Source organism: Puma concolor, chromosome B2 (genome assembly GCF_028749965.1).
Source record: "Puma concolor isolate L17-30 chromosome B2, mPumCon1.1.hap2, whole genome shotgun sequence".
In the NCBI taxonomy this organism is placed as follows: Eukaryota; Metazoa; Chordata; class Mammalia; order Carnivora; family Felidae; genus Puma; species Puma concolor.
In genome coordinates this window covers 102,782,505-102,805,962 of record NC_141671.1, presented here as the reverse complement: position 1 = coordinate 102,805,962, position 23,458 = coordinate 102,782,505, and the positions used below count along the sequence as shown (strand labels likewise).

The 23,458-nt window shown below is 39.3% G+C and overlaps 1 protein-coding gene across 2 annotated transcripts in view; it reads left to right on the top strand.

The window, feature by feature from the left end:
- Window positions 1–23,458, top strand: part of LAMA4 (laminin subunit alpha 4) — a 145,262-nt gene that overhangs the window by 80,198 nt on the left and 41,606 nt on the right. For both annotated transcript variants that reach the window (XM_025925625.2, XM_025925623.2), the window contains exons 11-17: window positions 549–742; window positions 4,957–5,073; window positions 10,497–10,645; window positions 15,044–15,185; window positions 15,940–16,036; window positions 20,787–20,903; window positions 22,500–22,679. In XM_025925625.2, coding sequence (XP_025781410.1) covers window positions 549–742; window positions 4,957–5,073; window positions 10,497–10,645; window positions 15,044–15,185; window positions 15,940–16,036; window positions 20,787–20,903; window positions 22,500–22,679 — 996 coding nt within the window. The remainder of the gene's footprint in view (window positions 1–548; window positions 743–4,956; window positions 5,074–10,496; window positions 10,646–15,043; window positions 15,186–15,939; window positions 16,037–20,786; window positions 20,904–22,499; window positions 22,680–23,458) is intronic.

Below are 23,458 nucleotides of genomic sequence, written 5' to 3'. Positions count from 1 at the left end.
TTTAAGAATATATCCTTGTCATTCAACCTTCATACCACAAAGTCAACGGTAACTCTTCATTACCAAAGTGATGGTTTAGGTTTGACCTAAAGAAGCTAACTAAAAGCACTTGCCTGGAGAGAATACAGAAAATGAGCGGCTGTGAACATCACTTGTCGGTAACAGACAAGATAATTTGGGTTATTTTTAATAGTAAAACTATGGTACATTCAAACCCTTTTATATGGTAAAATTCCTAATAACCTGGGTAATAATAAACACAGTATAATAACAACACAGTTTCCACATAAATCATCATCTCGATGGGAAAACGAGCCAAACTCTTTTTTTTTTTTTTTGGCCGACTGCCATCCAGGGGCTCTCAATCCTACAAAATAGGATTTCTTTCTTCCAGTATAGGACATGGGGCTAGTTTTGCGAACAAGAGCTTCAGTCTCTATTGCTAAGGAAGGCATGGCCTGACAAGTTTGCGTCTTTGCTGAATGCTGGATGGGATGAGAGGAGACAGGAGAAGCCCAGACTGAGTTTCTGTGTCCATGTCTTGCCAGTGCTGAACCAAGCTGAGAACTGGCAGCGGCTGTACAATGATACTCGCTCCCTGTTTCCTGTTGTGCTGGAGCAGCTGGATGACCACAATGCTAAGTTGTCAGACCTCCAGGAATCACTTGACCAGGCTCTTGACCGCGTCAGGGACGCCGAAGACATGAACAGAGCCACAGCAGCCAGGCAGCGGGACCTCGAGGTACGGTGGACGTTCCACCCGTAAATGCATTTCAGACACATATGACACAAAGTTACAACAAGGAGGGACAGTTGGCTCGCGATTTTTGTAAAATATTGGTACATTCAGATATTCATAGCTTTAAAAGATTTGTCCGGTGTTTTGCCGCCTTAACTTGCTAATGTAAGCGTGTGCACCTAAAATCAAGTTGAAATCATTCTAATTGTTTCGCTTTCGCACCAGTAAGAATGTAGTTGTTCTTGGTGCCTGTGTCAATGTGTATGGGTACGTTGTTCTTGCAAGTGAGTAACCAATGTGCTAGTCCTATGCTTGCCTGTTTTTCCTTTTTTAAACTGAGAGCACTAGAACATCAAAGCAACTCAGAAACATGTGCCTAGGAGGGTATGTATAATTTCTGGAAAGGCGAGATAAGCAAATTGCACAGCCTGGCTGGTCAGTATGCACACAGATACGGAATCTAATTCAAGCCAAAGGTCATGCAGATACAAAGAGGTGAGAGAAATTCCCAGACGTAGCCACAGCTTGCAAAGGCCAGGATCCCTATGGGGGGCAGGATTTGTGCATGCCCACCTTAGGGGGCTTAGATCTGGTGGTGGTCACGGCTGTTGCAAGCAATGCAGGCACTCACAGCCACCACGATCGAGAGGGGCCATCCTCTGATAGGGAGATGTGTGTATCTTTGGACAGACTTATACAGATGAGAGTAAAATAACAATGTCAAAAAATAGGAAGCAACTGTGAGCAAATTCATTAATTCAGTTGTGTTTATTTTTATTGTCTTCGAAACCAACTTAACTGAGGCTCTCCGCCCTGATTTTCAGTCATCACCATCTCTCAGTAAGTCACTGAACATTTTCCTAAATAAAAGTGAATTTCCCTTGGGGCATCTCTGGCTGGCTCAGTCAGAAGAGCATGTGACTCTTGATCTTGGGGTCATGAGTTCGAGCCCCACAGTGGGTGTAGAGATTACTTAATAAATAAAAACTGAAAAAAAAACAAGTTAATTACACTTGTCACCACCATTTTCTAATAGGAGTAATCCCTGAGTCAATATCTTTTAGAACAATAATGGTCAAGATAGCAACCAAAATAGCCTCTCCCTTTCTCCCTCCCATTCTTTCTCCCTTCCCACCCACCCTCCCCACCCATACTGATCAGCCACCTCCATTACAGTCCTGGGGGTCACCACTTGCTCTTGTTAAAACCCTTCATTTTCTCCTCCTGACCCATAGCAGTGCCTTTGATGCTTCAGCTTGTAAACCACTGAGTGATCATAAAATGAGTTTGGAGGGCTGTAACCAGCTCTTTTTTAAAAGTTGAAGTATAGTTGAATAACAACTATAACAAATAACAAATAACAACAAGCATTTTTTAAAAAGACCAAAAAAAGAAAGGAGAATGGATGGAATGGAATGGAATGGAATGGAATGGAATGGAATGGAATGGAATGGAATAGAATGGAATGGAAAGAACAGAATAGAAAATATCAAAGCACCTCATGTATAGGGAAGTCTGGTTTCATCACATTTCTGCTTTAGTGTTGCAACAAAACATTCATTTTTTACTGTGGGTTATGGTTAAGAACATTTGAGACACTGTCCTATAGGACAGTCTATGGTCCTTCACATGCCATGAGGAACCATCTCTGATCGACCCTTGCCAGCCTCCTTGGCCTTGCCTTTTGTTGTGTCCCTGCCTGACGTGTTCAGTGCAGGCAACATCACACTCCCAGTAATCCCATCTGCCTGGAATGGATTTCTTTTTCCTTTCTCTTTTGCCTGGATAGTCCCAGGCACCTCCTCCAGGAGGCCTACTCCCTATCCCCAAGTTAACAGGTGCTTTCTTCAGCAATCCCATGACAAACCTTGTGACATTCCCGTTTCTGTACTGCGATCAGCCGTTAACAGATCTGTCTTCCCTACTATACTTAAGTATTGCAATTTCACATTTCACTGTCAGACCTACAGCACATCTTAGAAAAGAATCACACCAAATTTCTGATCTTTTTACAAAACCAAAAATAACCACACACTTTAACCGTTTTGATATGTGCAAACAGTAGCCACACAACTAGGAATAATAAAAATCTTCATCAGATGAATGTAAGATTCTATATTTTAAAAAGCACAATTAACTTAACCAAAGCTCTGCCCCCCCCCCGAACTCTTTCTATCATTTTTTAAGAATCAGGATTTTTTTTATTCTTTGCATATGTGAAATGGAGATTGAGCATGCCTAATAGTGCTAATTGTGTGTCATTTTCATAAGTATTAGTTTTCAAAACTCTCTTTTGTTCAAATTGACCTTCTTTCTGTGGGAGCATCTTTGTTTCAAAGCTAAGTTTATTCATTTCTGTCTAAGGCTGTATATGATGAGTACAGTATATGATAAGTGATAAACCCCTTAACTTGAAACATCATTTTCTAACTACTGCAAATGAACCTATCACTCAGTGCTGTTACCACAAGGCTTTAAAGTTTGGCTCTGACTTCGGGGTGTTACCTGCGTTCCCTTAAGGGGACCAGATACAAGATCTTCCAACAGGTGTCAGGTCTCAGAAGGAAAACCTCTCTGAATGAGCTAAATAATACCAACCTTTTCCACCTCCTTTCCTTACCTACCTTAATACCCTTATTTTATTTTTTTTCTTTTTCTTTTTTTTTGCATTAATCAATTTTTTAAATTTAATTATCAAATTGGCTTCCATACAACACCCAGTGCTCATCCCAACAAGTGCCCTCCTCAATGCCCATCACACATTTCCCCTCTCCCCCAAGCCCCTCCCCATCCACCTTCAGTTTGTTCTCTGTGTTTAAAAGTCTCTTGTGGCTTGCCTCCCTCCCTCTCTGTTTGTATTTTCCCCCTCCCTTCCCCCATGGTCTTCTGTTAAGTCTCTCAAGATCCACATATGAGTGAAAACATATGTTATCTGTCCTTCTCTGACTGACTTATTTCACTCAGCATATTTCATTTCCAGTTCCATCCACGTTGCTGCAAATGGCATGATTTCATTGCCAAGTAGATAATACTCTTATGTTAAGATACTGCTTTTGTATAGAGCTGTGTGACTCCCGCTGCTTGTGGAGACAAGAATAATTAACCCCAGATAGTCACACTGTATTAAGCTTGGTGGATTTCGAGGGGAAATTGATTTTGGAAGGTTCTTGCATTAAGATGTTCAAATGGGGTTCTTTTCTGTCCTTGGACCTATATCTTCCCCTGTTGCAACGTGTTTGGAGAAGATGCTTCCATCTTCCTTCCCTAAATTAGAAAAGACTGCAGGGAACACGAAAGACACTGAGATGAATTTAGGAAGTGTGTCCTTCTATACCTGGGCTTCTGTAATTATTCCCATGATATCTTGGATCATACCATAAGTCATATATTTCAACCTCCATTCAAATTACCACTTCTAAAGTAACTTTGACTCATTTTTTACTCAGATTGTAAAATGAATCTTTTACTTTTCCCTCTTAAAGTATCATTCTGTGTTGCTTTCAAACTCCAGACTCATTTGAGGCTATCTAATATTTCCTCAAAATCACAACATGCCTGTTTCTAGAACCCAACAGCGAAGGTAGAAATGAAAACATTCATCAAAAAATAGATTAACACTTGGGCCATTTTCCCTCCTCAAAAAGTCTGAGCATCTAACATTACGAGCTCAGAGTGCCAGGAAGCAAGATCACAATTTCATGCTTTCATAGTAGGGCCATTTAAAAAAATCTTTTTAAGGACTTTAAGATTGTTTTGTATATGCTGTATTACTATCCAAATGAGCTATCCGTGCCTGGCCCAAAGTCAGCACATGAAATGCCTTTCTGAATTAATTCATTTTCCACTTAGTGCGAATATAGAGCTTCTGTGCACTCCCGCATCCGGTGTCCCACTTTTTACATTTGTGGAGAAAAAGTCAAAGGCTCTCTCTGAAGTGGTCACTCCCCTTGAGATGATGGTGTTTTGAGCAATAATCATACCTAAGTGCTTCAGAGCTCCCAAAGTGCTTACATTTGTTACCTCCATATTATAAATGAAGAAACGGAGCATGACATGAGTAGAATTCCCCAAAGTTATACAGCAATTAAGTCTTGGGGCCGTGAGAGGAACCTAGATTTGTCTGAGCACAAAGACAGGAGGTGACATTGACCATTCTGCCTGATGCTTTCCCTACAGTGACCTTCTCTTCTGCTGTATCTTACGCTTTCTTCCCACAGAAACAACACGAGAGAGTGAGGGAACAGATGGAAGGGGTGAATGCTTCTCTGAAGACGTCTTTGGATTCTCTGACAACACCCCGTCTGACCCTTTCAGAACTTGATGATATAATAAAGGTAGGGATGCATGTGGTTTGTAGGTTTGTATTTATAACAGATCGGAACAGCGGCTCATTGTCACAGAACAACAGTGGAATCCAATTCAAATCTGTCAAGTTAACTGGAGTTACAGAAGTAGGATCAGGAGACTGAAGTTTTCAGTTTCCCTCACTGCATGGCGGCACTACCCACATATGACTGTTTAAATTTAAACGACTAAAAATGAAAGAAATTAAAATGGAATTCCTCCATTGAATTAGCCATATTTCAAGGGCTCAATAGTGCCACCTGTGGCTCCTAGCTACTGAAAGGAGATCATTTTAAAGTCATCTGATCACCATCTCATTCTTCTTCGACTGTTTCAGCGCCAAGCTCCCTGTCTTCCTCTCCATCCCTACTCCCATCACTATCCTTGGTGACACCAAAATCGAGATGGATGAGCCCACCAGCTCTCAGACCTCCGGCCCCCATAACTTCTCCTGCCCAACAAGCTTTTCCTCCAGCCCACCCTGCTTATCCCTCCTATAGCCTAATGCTACATCACAATACCTACCTCATTCACCTCAATTCATCTCATCACATAGACGTTTTATCATCTCACATCATCACAAGAAGGGTGAGTACAGTACAATAAGACATTTTTAGAGAGAGACCACATTCTCACAATTTTTATTAGAGTATATTGTTATAATTGTTCTATTTTATTATTACTCATTATTATTACACTCTTACTGAGCCTAACTGATAAACTAAACTTTATCATAGGCTTATACACATAGGAAAAACACAGTATATACAGGGTTTGGTACCATTCACAGATTTGGGTACCCACTGAGGATCTTGGAATATATTCTCTGTAGAGAAGGGGGGACTACTGTATAATCATTATTTGCAAACAGCCTTAACTTCTTTATCCACCTCTTCCCTTACTGTACGCACATGAGAATTCTATCCCCATAGCCCAGTAAACCCAAGTATCCCCAGCATCATGGCCATACCAGAGAAGCCAACATAGTGAAAAATTCACCTTCCCTTCTATCAGTCTGGCTGGTGAATTTGCTTCATGCTTCACTGAAAAACAGGAACAAAGAGAAGAGAATTTCCCTCATCTTTCTCCCCAGTTCTACCAGCCCACCTGCATTTCTATGCACACATCTACCTTCCTTAGTAGTACTATAATTAGTGAAGTATCCCTTCTCCTGTTGAAGTCTCATCTCCTCACCTGTGCTCTGAATCCCATCCTTCCCCACCTCAAAAACGGGGCTGCAGGTTTCCCCCTGAAAGTATGCCCTCTCTCTTCTCTTTGGGCCCATTCTTACTCTCTACTGAACCATTGCTGCCAACATGGAAACATGTGTAAGTATTTCCCATCCTTTAAAAGAAGAAAGCCCTTGCCTGCATGCCTCTAATCTCTGTCCCATTCATTACTCTACACTGCTCAACTTCACAGCAAAACACCTCGAGAGTCATTTATAGCTGGCGTATCCACCTTCCAGCCATCTGCTGCCTTCGGTACACAACCCACTCCAAATGGGATTTCACGCCCCTCCACCGAGACTGTTCTTGTCCACGTCATCAGTGAACTCAACATAACCAAAACCACGGTTACTTCTCCCTCCTCAGCATTCTTAGCCTCCTTGCTGACTAACATTTTCTCCCTATTTAAACACTCAGAGTTTTCATCCTGGCTCCTCCAGTACCCTCCCCCCTCACCTGGTCCTCCTCCCACCTCATTGGAGACTTTTTTCCAGCCTCCTCTGCTAGCTTCACCTCTGCACATCCTCTGTGTATTACCTATTTTAGGCTCTGCAGGCCACGTATAACCACACTCCCTTTTTTTCTGTGTGGTTTTTTTTTTTATTTTTTGTTTGTTTTTATTTTTTACAACTCTTCAAAAATTTAGATAATGTCCTTAGCTAGGAGCTGTGTAGAAACAGGCCTCGAGCTGTACGTGGCCCTGAGCTGTTGGTCCATCCCTGCTCTTGATACTGAATGGCTCCATTCTCAGTCCTGGGCCCTCTTTGTTACTTACCCTTTCTCCCTAGCTGATTGCATTGAATCCCGTGGCTTTAAAGAACAATTATATGCATGACCCCACAATTTATACCTCCAGCTTCCATACTTCCACTGAGTTCCAGACTCATATCCAAATGCTTACTTAAAGTTTTCTAGTAAGAACTCAGGGATTTTATCTACCACTTAGATGTGTAATAGTCATATCAAACTTAACACATTCTGAATAAACCCTGCTTCTTCCCCACCTCAGTAACCGGCACAACCCCATTTGCTCAAATCAAAACTCCAGAGTCATTGTTGATTTCTCCTCTCTCCTCCTTCCCGTTTCGATAAGACCCATTGACCCTATCTCCAAAAGGAGTCCTGGTTTCTGACCACTCCCTTCACTGCTTCTACTCTGCAGTCCAGGCTACCTCCTCTCCAGCATGAACTGCCAAAGGAGCCTCTACCTATTCATTTACCTCCACTCTTGCCCCTCAAGACTCAGTCTCCATTCAGTAGCAGAACAATCCCTTAAAAATATTATTTCTCCCACACAAAAACCTCCAGTGAAACTTAGAGTAAGAAACAAGGTCATTTTACCATGGTTCCTAAGTGACCTGACTCTGACCCATCACTCTACCTCAATCCACGTATCTCTTCCCCACTCACTACCTTCCAGTCCACTCCTCTCTGTCACCCTCCAACTCTGCTCTATTTTTCAAACACACCACACTTTTCCTCACCTCAGGACCTTTGCACCTGCTGTCTCCAGATCTTCAAATGGCTAGCATCCTTGTGACATTCAATGCAAATGGTGTTTTTACCTTCAATCACTCTCCAACCCATCCCACTCATACTATTTTATTCAAAATACTTTTTACTCTCTGAAATTAATTTGTTCAATTATTTGACCATTTATCTATAATCTATATATTCCCACTAGGTTGTAAATTCCCTGAAAGCAGAGACTATATTCATAGTTATGCATTCTATCTCCTAAAAGAGTGCCTGGCACACAGTGGGCATATGCTGAATATTTATTTAATTAATTAATAAGTAAAGGTGGAATGTCCATGGTATTCTTTCTGCTTATACAACTAAATATAATTTTCTTCAAAGTTGTTCCCCAGATGATCTACCAAATAGCTAGAGACTTAATACTGTCTCCACAGAAATAAACCCTTTGTGCTAAGAACTATGCTACATTCTGAGAATACAAAAATAAATTAGACACAAATCTTGCCTTCCACAATTATGTAGTCTGGTGGGTGGAATAATCATGCAAAATTATTATAGTAGTGTGATACATGAACAGTAGAAATATATAACAACACTGAACTCATCCTGGAGAAATTAAGGGTAGCTTCATAAAGGAAGTGATATTTCAGCTAAAACTCGAAGGATTCATAGAACTTTTCCAGGTGGGTCAGACAAAAAAGAGAGCAAAGTTATCCTGGATAGAGAAAATATTATGTGAAAAGGTAGAGTGGCCAGAAAAAAATCAGGGAGCATTAAAGCATCGGTTACTTAAGGTTTGACCGTGGTACATAATGGGGTGGGGACGGGTGAGAAATGATGAGATTGGAAAGAGGAGGGATCAGTTGATGAAGCCACCTGAGTAATCAAATGTGTTCCTGCAGAGCAATTGGCTGATTTTGAGAGGGAAAATAACATGAGCAGATTTGCTTAATAGAAAGATGGCCATTCCTGTAGGATGGTGCAGAGTGGGTTAGAAGACTTGAAAGACTAGGCTGGCAGAGCTAAGTTAGATTATTCATAGAGGAAAGGTCTGAGTCAAGCGTGAGCAACACCAGCTTTTGAAGTCTCCTTCCTGAACGGTGAAAAAGGAGACCCAAGAGAGAACAGTGTCACAGAAGCTAAGGAAAGAGAGAGTTTTGGGGGAACGACAATGACTAACACCGTCACAAACCAGAAATAAATCCAGTACATAAAGCAGGAAAGTGTCGAATGGATCTGGCAAGAGGGTGTCTGACACTGGGGACCTTGGCAAGAACCATTTCTGTGGAATGCACTCCATCAACAAAGAAAAGAAGCTGGAGGGGAAGCTAGAGTCAAGGAATAGGTTTTGTTTGTTTGTTTTTAATGGGAGAGGTTAACCGGGCATGTTTATACATGAGAGGAGCCACTAGTTAGGGAGCAAGAAGAAGAGAAAACAGGGCAGCATGCCTTAATACAGAAAAGGAACACTTTTCCTCTTAAAATATGAGAAAGATGTACATAAAAATGTAGCTATAATAGGGTTTTCTTTGAGAGGAAGGGACTGAAGGATGGTGGCAAAGAGTTGTTTGTGATTCTTCTTTGTTGGTATTGGAGTCTCCGAGGAGAATAGTACCCTCTATCAGCTCCCAAGTTCTAAACGAGTTGAAAAATAAATAAAATTGTAAATACGAGACCCAAGAACATCACCTTCATTTCTGATGCAGCTAAGATGAGGACATGGCTTTAGGTCTCTTAGCCAACTGGGGTGGCTAATACTCAATCCCAGAATTAGGCAGAACTGCCCGCTCAGACAGGCAACATTACAGGAAGGTTCACGTGGGGGCTCTGCCCAGAACAACTTTCATTATGGACAAACACAGGAAAACTCAGGCTTGCTACCAAGAGGCAGAGCGTAGAGTTGAACAGAGACTACACAGTTATTCCCCCCAAAATTTACCAATCAAATAAACCAGTCCCTTTCTTAGGAGCAGAATTAGGAAAGGGGTGGAGAGGTCTGAGGTTTCAGTGACTGAGCTCCCTTCATAGGGAGGAAACATCAGGAGTACAGAAAAAAAAAAAAAATTCCCTGCTACAGTTAGTTGATGTCTTCTAAATAAAAAAGAAAATAAAGTAATCTGCTTAGAATCAGTTGGAGATGGGAAAAGGAAAAGTTCATGGCTTAAGAATGGTGACAATGTCGAGAATCACTATTTGAGTGACTGGGAAAAATGAATGATGCTCATTAGATTTAGTAACATAGATATCATTAGTTTAATTTCTGTTTTTTTGGAGCAGTGAAGTAAAAACCAGACTAGAGTGGGTTAAAGAGTGAGTTAAAAAGTGATAAAATAGAGACAGCTAACATAAACACTTTTTTGACGATATTTTACTATATGGTGAATAGAAAAGTAAGGTAATAACATTGGGGAGATGTATGGGTAATGGAGGGTTTTTTTGGCTTATCTTCATTTTGTTTTGTTTTCAGGTGGGAGAAGGCAGAGCATGTCTGAAAGTGGGGGAAGCAATCCATAGAGAAAGAGTTAAAGATGCAAGAGAAAAAGATAAAAGTCTACTTGAAGTATTTTAGACGCGTATAGACCCGGCCTGAAATTTACTAAACCTCATGATAAGGAGGAATAGAGATTATCTTTTGGTGCTCCAAGGGAAAAAGATTTTAAGTCCTTCTATGTTCAACAATTCACTTTTTAAAACATTTTCTTTAGAATGCATCAGGGATTTATGCGGAAATAGACGGAGCCAAAAATGAACTACAAGGAAAGCTCTCCAACCTAAGTAACCTTAGTCATGATTTAGTCCAAGAAGCCGTCGACCATGCCCAGAACCTTCAACAAGAGGCTGATGAATTGAGCAGGTAATATCCTGGTTTTAGAAATGCAAATAACTACATAGGGTGAATAACTCATTTTTATTCAATTCCACATGTCAGAATTACTGGGATACAGATTAGCAAATTGGGCTTGGAGTTGTGTTTGTTTGTTCATTTGAAGGTTTGTTAGTTGGTCGGTCTAAGAGCCAGCCAACCATTGTTTATTGCAATTGCTTTAGGGAGAGTTTTTTATTAAAAAAAAAAAATCTGTTGGATTAGAGCCCTGTGTTGTGAGGGGTGGTTCTGCTCCACAGTTATTAATAGGGGAACTAAGGCATTTTTATTAGGGACATAACTGCTGCACAAAAAGTTATCAAGTCCCTTCACAAGGTCCCAATTAGATCCCTCTACAAGGTCTAATTCTGCCACCATCACATATTTATTTCACGGACAGCATTAGCTTTCACACCCAAGGGTCTTAAGTAAAGCTGGTTAGAAGTTGGCAATACAGCTGACTTCTGACATATACTCTGGACATTCTACAGTGCCCAGCAGGAACTGTTTGATTTCAACACCTGATTAAGAGAAAATCAATTGCCAATTTTCCTCACAGCATCTAGAAGAGAGCCCCACACCCTTTGGGCACTCAATTAGTGTTAATTGAAATGTACTGAAAGTCTGGAATTGAATTCATGACCTTGAAATGATAGGTAAATAATGAGATAATTATAGAGAAAGACTACAAATCTGGCAATTAGAAATAAGGATCAGTAAAGGTCATGGATAAAATAAGAACCAATTTAACTCTTGTTCAAAACTTAAACTACCTTTTTATTCCTGATTGTCAAAATTTTCAAATATCCCTCCAAATCTTCTGAGAATTGAAGGAAAAAGAGGAGAGAGAGAGAGAGAGAGGGAGAAATAGATGTTATGTAAAATCTTCATGTACAAAATGGCATTGTATCCACCTTAGCATCATGCTTCCAGTAAATGTGATTTTGATAAGCCAATAAAATGGAGCTTGGATACAATATTATTTGGATAATGTGCTGTATTGGAATAACATTGTTTTTGAGATTCCCTCCTATGGCTGTCTTCATTTTTCTTTTTTCTTTTTTTTTAATTTTTAATGTTTATTTTTGAGAGAGAGAGAGAGAGCACAAGCAGGGAAGGGGCACAGAGAGAGGGAGGCACAGAATAACAAAAGCAGACTCCAGGCTCTGAGCTGTCAGCACAGAGCCCAGTGCAGGGCTTGAACTCACAAACTGTGAGATCATGACCTGAGCCGAAGTCGGACACTTAACAACTGAGCCACCCAGGCGCTCCTGTCTTCACTTTTCTTTTACCCTTTATCTCAATGACTATGTCCTATTAATAGGGTTCCAACACATGCTTTCACTAAATGCCACCCTGAAACAGTGTTCTAGTATGATTCTAAGTAAGTTACCCATGCTTTACATGAAAACCTGATCAGAAATATCAATCACCCTGAAATCACTTTTGCATTTAAGATATTTCAGACTGAATATATTCAGTGAAACATCCAAATTTCTAGATGTCCTCCCCTCAAAATGTGAATATTCTTCATCATCTATCTGGTGACCCAATAATTTGCTTCTTGTGCCTCAAACAGAAATAAACATAATTCATCAAGAAATTTCCATTTCAAAAGCACATTTTTATTTTGTGTATTGATGCAGTACCTGTTTTGTGCCTAGTAATGAAAACAGAGTATTAAAGACTTTGTTTTTTTTTTTTAAGTTTATTTATTTTGAAAGAGAGACAGAGAGAGCAAGCGGGGGAGGGGCAGAGAGAGGGAGAGAGAGAATCCCAAGCTGTGCTGACAGCACAGAGCCCAATGCAGGGCTTGAGCCCATGAATCATAAGATCATGACCTGAGCAGAAATCAAGAGTCAGACACTTGGGGCGCCTGGGTGGCTCAGTTGGTTAAGCGTCCAACTTCGGCTCAGGTCACAATCTCACAGTTTGTGAGTTCAAATCCCGCATCAGGCTCTGTGCTGACAGCTCAGAGCCTGGAGCCTGCTTCAGATTCTGTGTCTCTCCATCTCTCGGCCCCTCCCCTGCTCATGCTCTGTGTCTCTCTGTCTCTCAATAGCAAATAAACGTTAAAAAAAAATTAAAAAAAAGAAAGAGTCAGACACTTAACCGACTGAGCCACCCACGCACCTCTAAAGGCTTTGTTTCAAGCTCTTTCTTATATCTTAATATTCTAGCCAGCACAATTTAAAAATATTAATGAATGCTTGTAACATTTTATTCTTTCTATCCCTTTCTTTTAAAACTTGCTGATTTTACTCTATGCCATTTCTTTTTTTTTTTTTTTTTTTTTTTTTTCAACGTTTATTTATTTTTGGGACAGAGAGAGACAGAGCATGAACGGGGGAGGGGCAGAGAGAGAGGGAGACACAGAATCGGAAACAGGTTCCAGGCTCTGAGCCATCAGCCCAGAGCCCGACGCGGGGCTCAAACTCACGGACCGCGAGATCGTGACCTGGCTGAAGTCGGACACTCAACCGACTGCGCCACCCAGGCGCCCCGTACTCTATGCCATTTCTAAGAACAAGGGCTTATGGGTAGGAACAAGTGCCAAGTATTTGGATTAGAACTACCTCCACAGAGCAGAGTTGCATTATGACTTTCATGGGCCCTAGGTACTTTTGCCTCTGTGGGCCCCTTCCTCCATAAAAATATTTAAAATTATATGTCATGATAACATTGTTATAAAAACTAATGTAATCATTTTAGTATCCTCATTGTTCTTCTGATTTAAAAAAAATTAAAATGAACATATCTTTGTGGGGCTCTATTATGCCTAACGGATAAGTCAGCCCTCCTGGAGAGGAAAGAGTGATGACGACCTTGGACAAAAGAGAGGAAAGTAGCCAAAGCAATACAGAAAAAGTCACTCTGAGCCCAAAACAGCACACAGCTTAATAGGTCAGGACAGTTGGAAGTGGTGAGCCAGTGTGGGATCTGCAATGTCACATACTGGGTCACAGAGAATCTTCCGGAAGTTACTGATACTAGCCATGAACTAAGCCATGAACTGAGAAAATTGGCACTGGTGGATTTAAAACTGAATAAAACTGAGGGGCGCCTGGGTGGCTCAAATCAGTTAAGCATCCAACTCTTCATTTCAGTTCAAGCCAGGATCTCAGTTTCATGAGTTCAAGCCCCACATCAGGCTCTGCACTGTCAGCACAGAGCTTGCTTGGGATTCTCTCTCTCCTTCTCTCTCTGCCCCTCCTCCACTCGTGCTGTCTCTCTCTCTCTCTCAAATAAACAAATAAAATCAAAAACTTAAAGTTCTTTTTAAAAAAAAATAAATAAAATGGAATAAAATAGAGACAAAGGATTCAGGATGAGCTGCAGAAGTAAAGCGGTGCTTATATTATGGAGGAAAAAGTGTCAATAAAGTGAATTATTCTATGAATATATTCAGAATTTGAAATTCCAGTTCAAGAAATAGTTCCGGTATAATAATAAACCCTGATGTTTGTTGGATGACAGGCATGGTACCAAGCATTTCACATATTTTGTCCCTGTTGTACCTCACATCAATCCTCTGCGACATGAAGCGTTATCAGCCACTATGTGAGAGCGCCCTCTGCATGATGGGTACCCAAGAAATATTAGATGAACCTTAAGGAGTCCAGAAAGGGGTAAAGGCAGAAAACATGGTGTATGGGGCGAGGGAGGAAACGGGCATGAGTAGGGCTTTGCACTTCAGAGAAGCAGCTGGGCCGTAGGAGTGAGACAAGTCATAACAACCTGTATCCTGGTTCCTTCTATAAAAAGGGAATAACGATGTCTACTTCATGGGTGTGATAAGAATTAAAGACGTACTATATAGAACAAGTCCAGCCCAGTATCTGCATATAGATGCTCAGTATGTGTCATTCCCCTTCTTAAAGGGAAAATATGATGTTTTATAAAGTGAACAAAAGGTTGAGTAAATAGAGTGCAACTAAGACCTAACCCCACGCTGTGGCTATGCACCCTCTCTGAGAGCCTTGGTTTTTTCTATGGGTAGAAAGTAACAACGCTGATTTGGGTAAGTAGGTGAGGGAGGACTGTGGGTTCATTCCTCTGCCTGACTGCCACAACATAAAGAAGCCGTTGCTTGAAGAGGTGCAGAGGGCTGATTTAAATCATCATTCTTTTTTCCTGTGGCCACTGCCAGGCAAACAGCTTCCATGAAGCCAAAATGGGGTAAAGTCTTATGGGCACCAAAGGCAGAGGAAAGCAAAGAAGATGTGCTCCTAGGAAAGGCAGCTCGGGAAAACCTTTCCAAGCCAAGTGACTTTAAATAACAGGAAGGACGTCCCTGTGGTCCCCTAAGTATTCCAATCAAGCCATAACAATGGTCCCATTTCCCAAAAAAGTAAGAAAGAGAAAAAGGACGAGTTTCTTCTTTTACAGGAATTTGCACAGTTCAGATATGAACGGGCTGGTACAGAAGGCTTTGGACGCTTCAAATGTCTATGAAAATATTGCCAATTATGTTAGCGAAGCCAATGACACAGCAGAATTGGCTTTGAACATCACTGACCGAATTTATGATGTGAGTGTTCCCTTATTTTTTTAAGATTTTGTTTTGAAGTAATCTCTACACCCAACATGGGGCTAGAACTCACAACTCCAAGACAGAGTCGCACGCTCCACCAACAGAGCCAGCCAGGTACACACACACACACACACACACACACACACACACACCCAGTATTCCCTTATTTTAAAGTTCATTTACATGCTGCCGTTTCCCAGCTTATGAGTTTTCTGTTTTCTAATGTCATCTCTTGAGCTTCCGGTGTAATACAAATGGCAGAAAGGGCAAGAAAACTAAGAAAACAGCATTTTATTTGTGTTATGAAGGTTTCAGTAGCTCAAGATGTGCCATACTCCTGTCAGCAAATGCCAGTGTCTTTTTGACAGCATTTTTAAACCACAGTCCCTGAATAAACCATATTTAAGATTACCCCATGCTGATAGAGAAGTTGCTTTATGCATACATTCACATTTTTTCAACTCAAAAACTATTTATTGAGTGGCTTCTATTTGACAAGTACTTCAGAGGGGACTTGACCAGGCACTGTTCTAGATTCACTGAATTCTCCTTGAAAAATGTTTACCATGAAAACGTCATGCACTTTATCTTTTCCTGTTCACATTTGACTTTGATTTTGAGCTATGGAAATGAAGTTGTACGAGTCTTGCTTGGTGTTTAGCAGAGAAACGGTGTCATTTAAATCTTCAATCCATGAGAAGTGGATTTCTTCTGCTGTCATTCTTATTCTTTCCATACAATTCCTTTGTAGGCTGTGAGTGGGATTGATACTCAAATTATTTACCATAAGGATGAGAGCGAGAACCTCCTCAATCAAGCCAGAGAACTACAAGCAAAGACAGACCCTAGTAAATATGTTTTCTACCTTCCTTCTGATTTATAGCTGCTTCTCTCCTTTCGTACAGTGCTTCTGCATGTGGATAAAGATTTCAAAATCCTAGGATTAAAAAACAAATGATCTTTTTTTTACATTATTTTCCCCATTTTATTTTTATTTTTTTAATTAATTTATTTCTTGTTTAATTTACATCCAGGTTAGTTAGGATATAATGTAACAGTGATTTCAGGAGTAGATTCCTTAATGCCCCTTACCCATTTAGCCCATTCCCCCTCCAGCAACCTTCTGTTCTCTATATTTAAGTTTCTAAAAACAAATCATCTTTCAACTGAATAGCACATTAGTAGTTCCTGCTGAAATTCAAGGTACAAAAGAAGCAAAGATGGGATATTTTAAAATAAATTGTGGTTTAAAAAAAAAAAAAACCTTCCATGTAGTGAAACATGTTGTAGATACTCTTGCTAATAAAGTAGGCTAATTAATAGAAATTTACCATAAATACCAATTTTCATGGAGATGATGCCATTAAATACACTTAACACTAAAACTATATTGGACATAAGTCAGTCTTCCTTGGACAATTCAGAAGACCCTTTAAATTTTTACATGAATTAATGAATAAGCATTGGGAGAGTTAGGAAGATAGGACACCACACGGCCATCTGGTTATTGGCTCTTTCCTGTATTTGTGTTCTACAAGTTTACGATATTTGGGACAAGCCTAATGGCCACATGGGAAGAAGCATTTCCAAAAGCTAGTGTTTGCGTGTGTGAAAGCAAGCCCATCCAAAATGGGAGAGGGAAGAAAAAATAAAAGTGAAATCATCTTTGTCAATTCTGAATCTTGGGAGCTACTCTTAAAAATGATTAGAGTGATTAAAAATTTCACTAAACACTGGGGCGCCTGGGTGGCGCAGTCGGTTAAGCGTCCGACTTCAGCCAGGTCACGATCTCGCGGTCCGTGAGTTTGAGCCCCGCGTCGGGCTGATGGCTCAGAGCCTGAAGCCTGTTTCCGATTCTGTGTCTCCCTCTCTCTCTGCCCCTCCCCCGTTCATGCTCTGTCTCTCTCTGTCCCAAAAATAAAATTAAAAAAAACGTTGAAAAAGAATTTCACTAAACATTAATCATCTCTGAGCCAATGACCTCATACCTAAGATTGGTGGCTCACTGACTAATGAGGATGGAAATCCATTATCCAGCTAACTTCTAACTACCACCTGAAAAAAAGACCAAGTTTGCAACAAAAAACGTCACATAATTTTATCAAAGCAATCAATCTCAATTCTAACCGTATGTTTTCTTTTTTTTTTTTTTTTTTTTTACAAAGAGCACTACCTAGAGAAAAAAATGCATTTGTTTTCTTATATGCTAAATATTTAAACAGCTATGATAAAGCAACTATTGTTTTATGCTTGCTGGGTAAAGAAAGGCAATAAAAATGTTCTAATTAATTATATAAGTCTGATCTTGAACTTACTTTTTAGAAAAGAATTAGAATATTACCTGCAAAAATTGAGAATATTAAAAGTAAAATATATTTTTTACTGAAGTATGATTAACATGCAGTGTCATATTAGTTTCGTGTGTACAATACAATGATTCAACAACTCTGTACATTGCTCTGTGCTCATCACATTAAGTGTGCTCTTAAAAAGGAAAATATTTTTAGGTAAATGTTGCCATGTCTATATACTGCTTTGTTTCTTGTGATGTGAAGACCAGAATATGTGGATCTTCATGACAGTGACTTAAATATTTTATCCTCCTTGATAATTTGCAATTTTCTTAATCTTGTCATTATTGAGTTATTGAACCTCATGAAAACAATTTTTCTTTTCTGGTAATGGTATCTCTTCAAAGTTCTATATTTTAAGTACAGAGAAAATCTCTCCGTATAGGTCTCTGAATATTTCGCAGTTCTGGTCACGTATTTCATGATCTCGTTTGCTTAAATTTCTTCACATATTTACTTGCAAAAGGGACACCAATGGGGAGTTAGGACTGCGTGGACCAGAACTTTGCCTCCCTTTAGATAACACACATTTGTGATGTAAATTCAGATTTCCAGATTAAACTATATTCATCTACTGAGTTTCATTACAATTTCAAATTACTGTTAATTCATTTCCAAATGACTTTCAACAATTAGTAATCTTTATATCCCAGACTTCCTTTTCTTCATTATCTCTATGAAATAGTTAGCAACCTATAATAAACTCAAAGGAGACTTCTACTGAATTCATTTGTAAAATGAAAAATGTTTATGTAAAACAATAAGTTTCAAATAGGACAGACTTTTTGTGAAACATTTTTTTCTTATCAACTTCCAGCCCAAAGTAGAATTTTTTTCACCTATTTTTATCAAGGGCTCCAAATATAGAGTGGAATATATATTCTTTCTTGGTGTATCAGCCAGTGTTTTTTGCAGCTATAAGACCCAAAAGGAAGAGCTGAAAAGATTGTTTGTATTAAAAATATTTAAAAAACAAAACTAAAAGGGGAGAGGGGGTATAATTCAAGTACAAAGTATGTTTAAGTCCCTCCTTAAATTCTGGAAAATTTTTGGCATTACCCAGAGGAAATGAGAAAGACGTGCTTGTACTTTGTTTACATTGTACTTGGTGACAGAATCAATTCAGGATCACTCATTGTATACCCACTATACACAAAGGGGGAAGATAACCAAATAACAAAGCAGCACGCAAAGACCGTATAATAGAAAGAGAAAGTACACCATGGGAGACAGTATATTTACAAGCCTATAGGAGAGAAAAAGAGTATAATAGGAGGTGAAGAAATTATTTCTCTGTCTGTCAAAAAGCATAAAGTTCCTGATGCTTTGGAAATAAACAAAGCATGAACCAAGAATTCTTGGGAAAGTTCATCCTTCAGTTCAGACAAGATACTACATCATGACTTGCTTGGATTTGCTCCAAAATAACCCATTATGATTCTATGCTATAAGCGCACTTTCAAGAATAGTTTTGTAAGAAAAAGACTAAGAAAATCTGATAGGCCTATGTGTAAATAATATGTATGCATTTAATCAGTCATTAAACCCTTCCCACAAAGAAATCTCAAGGCTCAGATAGATGGCTTTCCCCGTGAATTCTTCCAAACATTTAAATAACACCACTTGTGTATAAATTCTTCCAGGAAACAGAAAAAGAGGAAATATTCTCTAACTTGTTGTATTAAGCCAACAAAACTAAGATACAAAACCTGATAAGAACATTATAAAAAAGGAAAATTATAAGCCAGATTCTCTCACAGAGATGTGAAAATTCTAATCGAAATATTAGCAGATCAAATCTAACACACATAGAAGTGATAATACATGATCAAGTTAAGTTTATTCCAAGATTTCAGGGATAGTTTAACATTTAAAATGTCAATAGTAATTCACCACATTTTAGGAATATGGGAGAAAATTCATATGATCATGTCACCACATGCAGGAAGATCATTTACCAAAACTCAATACCCATTCGTGTTTTTAAAAAACTTGCAGCAAACTAAGAATACAAGGAAACCTCTGTAATCTAAGAAATAATAATAAAATAATGGTCATCAAGCATATTAATACTGAAGTATTTAAAGTTTGCCCACAAAGACTGGAAACGAGACAAAGATACCCCCCACATTACCAATTCAGTGTGTAAAAAATCTGGTTTAATTCTATGTACAACAAAATTAGAAATTAACTTTATAAAATAACACCATTTAGAATATCATAAAATACCTAGGAATAAAGCTGATGAAATATAAGATCTTTAATCTTATTAAAGATGATCTAAATAAATGGAGATCAAAATGAGAATTTAGATCTAAATAAAAATAAAAACTGTATTTATTAACTAGAAGACTTAATTTGTAAAAATGACAATTCTGCCAAATTTATCTGTAGAGTCAATATAATACCATCTGAAGTACCAGAACTGTATGCATATATAGAGGATGACTCTAGAATTTCTATGGAAATGAGGGGGGGGAGGAGCTAAGAAGCCAGCACAATCCTTGAAGAATAAAACAAAGCTGGAAGACTTAAACTACCAGATATTAAGACTTCTAACTCTACAGAAATTAAGACAGAGATACAAAAGATGTAGAAAATTACAATACTGTATCATTTCTTTTGAATAAAGCTTAAGAACAGACACAACTAACAGAGATAGCATTCAGAATAGTGGTCATCCTTGGGTAATCACAGAGATCCCAGGAAACTAGGAGGACCAATAATGTTCTACTTTCTTGACTTGATACTGCTTATATGCTGTGCTCAGTGTGTGAACATTCATCAAGCTGTGCATTTATAATGTGCCCCCTTTTCTAGACGTATGTTGTACATCAATTAAAATTTTATTAAAACCATAAAAAAGAATTCTTCTTATATAACAGTCATCACCGTAAATAGAGGTAGATCTTTTCTTTTCAGCTCTTTATCAACCATGCTGCTAGGAGTTATTAGTCACAGCAGTGCTATATTTTTCAAAGAAGTTAGCCATTATCTCTAGACCTTTCACAAGTCACTTTATGGCATCCTAAATCATTCCCAAGCAGTGTTACTACTTTTCTATAATCCTGTACCTCTTAACTGAGATGCCACTTTCCAGAACTGGTGTTCTCTGTTCATATCATATTGAGAATTTTACAGATGATTCCGTGATATAGATCAGAATTTTCCTTGTTGAAATGGAGATTTTTTTTTCCCCCTAGCATCTTGGCTTTACTGGTACCTTTTTTTGGCTTCTCCTCCATAGGTAATGATGAGGCAGTAGCTGATACCAACAGGCGTGTGGGTGGAGCTCTAGCAAGGAAGAGTGCTCTTAAAAACAGATTGAATGATGCCATTAAGCGACTGCAAGCCACGGAGAGAGGTAAGGATCACAGACAAGAACTTAAGCTTCATCTGTTTATTCACTGGGATTAAAATAAAGCTTTGAAGAAGGAATACATGATTCCTTATCAGTCTTTTTATAAATAAATATTGTTTTCTGGTGACAAAAGAAACTATGTTCATCACACACACACACACACACACACACACACACACACACTGAGAATTATAAAAGCTATAATCATACCATCTAGGGGTGACCATTAAATTTGAGAGCATTTTCCTCCTATCTTGTGTGTGTGCGCACACACGTGCACGTGTGTTTTAATGGGATCATGCTGCTTATACTGTTTGGTAACCTACTTTCTTGTGGACATCATTCTTCATTAATAAGCATGCCCTAATCTGATTACTGGGTTTCTCTGGCCCTAATTGTTATATGCCGTGTCATTCTTATGGTACAAGTAGGGAGACCAACAAGCCAAATAGAGACACAAGAGCACTCATTTTGCCCAGTCTGGGACTACAGTGGCATCTTAAGAAGATGGGCTTGGGACCAGATGTGCCTTCCCTGGCATAGTGAAAGTTAACAGATACTGCTGGATGAGAGTATTTTACTACATGGAGCAAATCCAACTATTGTACCAGAGTGCGCCAAAACCCCAGCCAGGGGGGTATCTTCCATCGAGAATCCCTGTCATCAGCACCATTAGAGCTATGACATACTAGCCACTGGGCTGTGTTTTATGTACATTCTGTCATGTGGGAAAATATCACCATTGCCTTCAGATGAATGTGAACCCTGAGGCTTGTCAAGGTTTGGGAACTTGCTCCAAAAGGCACAGCTCCAAAAGGAAGCAGACCCAGAATTCAAAGCTACATCCGTCAGAGTTCAGATCATGTGAGGTCGAATTAAATATTTCTCCACTTAAACAAAAAGAAAGCCTCAACCTCACCTGAGTGATTTTGATTACAAAAGTAATACACGATTATTATAGAAAAATGAGAAAATACAGATAAGAAAAAAAGCACAAAAGAAGAAAAACCTTTTATAATCTCGTTACCTAGGAAAAAACACTTTGCTGTAAACTTACATTATTTTTATTTTAAATATATAACTTTAATGAAAATAGAATGCCACTCTATATACTATTTGGAAACTTGCTTTTATTATTTAAAAATAAGTTTCCTTACTAATTTACTTCTGTACTAGAGCATCATTTTTATGGTAAAAGGTGCTCCACACAGAAGAAAGTGATATTTACAATGCATTTCAGACATAAACATACTATGACTTAAAATCTCATATGTGTTTTCTGTGGCTTTCTTGCAATGCCTCTAACCTGAAGAGATACTAATTACTTTTTTAAATCTACTTCTAATTTGAAAATGTTTTCAGTGAGCTACATGATTTTAATAAGACTCTAGAGTCTTTCAAGCTCATTTTTTAATGCTACTTAACAACTTTCTTCTGCATCTAACTTACACTATAATTAACAGACATTTAAAGGTCTTTGTGCAGCTTAAAAACCCAAAAGCTCAGGTCTGTTTTATCCCAGTGATTAAATGGATGGTAATGTTCCCAACCAATGTCCTGCTTCTCTGCAAAGTGAATGTCCCTGTGCTCTGTGTGAAGGTGATGCTCAGCAGCGCCTGGGTCAGTCAAGGCTGATCACGGAGGAAGCTAACAAGACCACAGTGGAAGTCCAACAGGCAGCCGCCCCGATGGCTCACAATCTGACCAGCTGGTCGCAAAATCTGCAGAATTTTGACTCTTCTGCTTACAACACTGCAGTGGCCTCTGCCAGAGATGCAGGTATCATGGTTTGCATCCAGTTGAGGAACTGGCCATTAAGTGCAACACATCCGTTCGTTAAGAAGGCAGTTTGCTTCATTTGGGTTTTAGATTGGAATATTGTAGAAGTTAGCTTAGGAAAAAAGAAAAACTTTTGCTCAGTTCATCTATCAATATATGTATGTGTGTGTGCATAGGAGATATATATATTTCACACAAATAGACACTAGATAGATGGGTTAAGAATCATTGTTTTTCCGAATGAAGTAACGGCAGCACTGATATTTATCAATGTAAGTTTGATCCTTTGGGGAAGAACGTCAATCACAAAATATTGGTTTGCATTTTAGAAAAATATTTACTAAACCGCCTTGGTTTTTCCTTACCTGAGTAAAGCAGGTTATCACCAACAAATACTGACTATGGCGAAACATAACGGAAGGTTCCCATTAAGAAGAACCATTTGGGGGCGCCTGGGTGGCTCAGTGGGTTGAGTGTCTCAGATTTCAGCTCAGGTCAACAGTTCTTGAGTTTGGAGCCCGAGGCGGGCTCTGTGCTGACAGCTCAGAGCCTGGAGCCTGCTTTGGATTCTGTGTCTCCCTCTCTCTGCCCCTTCCCCAGCGCTCTCTCTCTCTCTCTCTCTCTCTCTCTCCCTCTCTCTCAAAAATAAACATAGGGGCGCCCAGGTGGCTCAGTCGGTTGAGCATCTGACTTCAGCTCAGGTCATGATCTCGCAGTTCATGAGTTCGAGCCCTGCATTGGGCTCTGTGCTGACAGCTCAGAGCCTGGAGCCTGCTTCA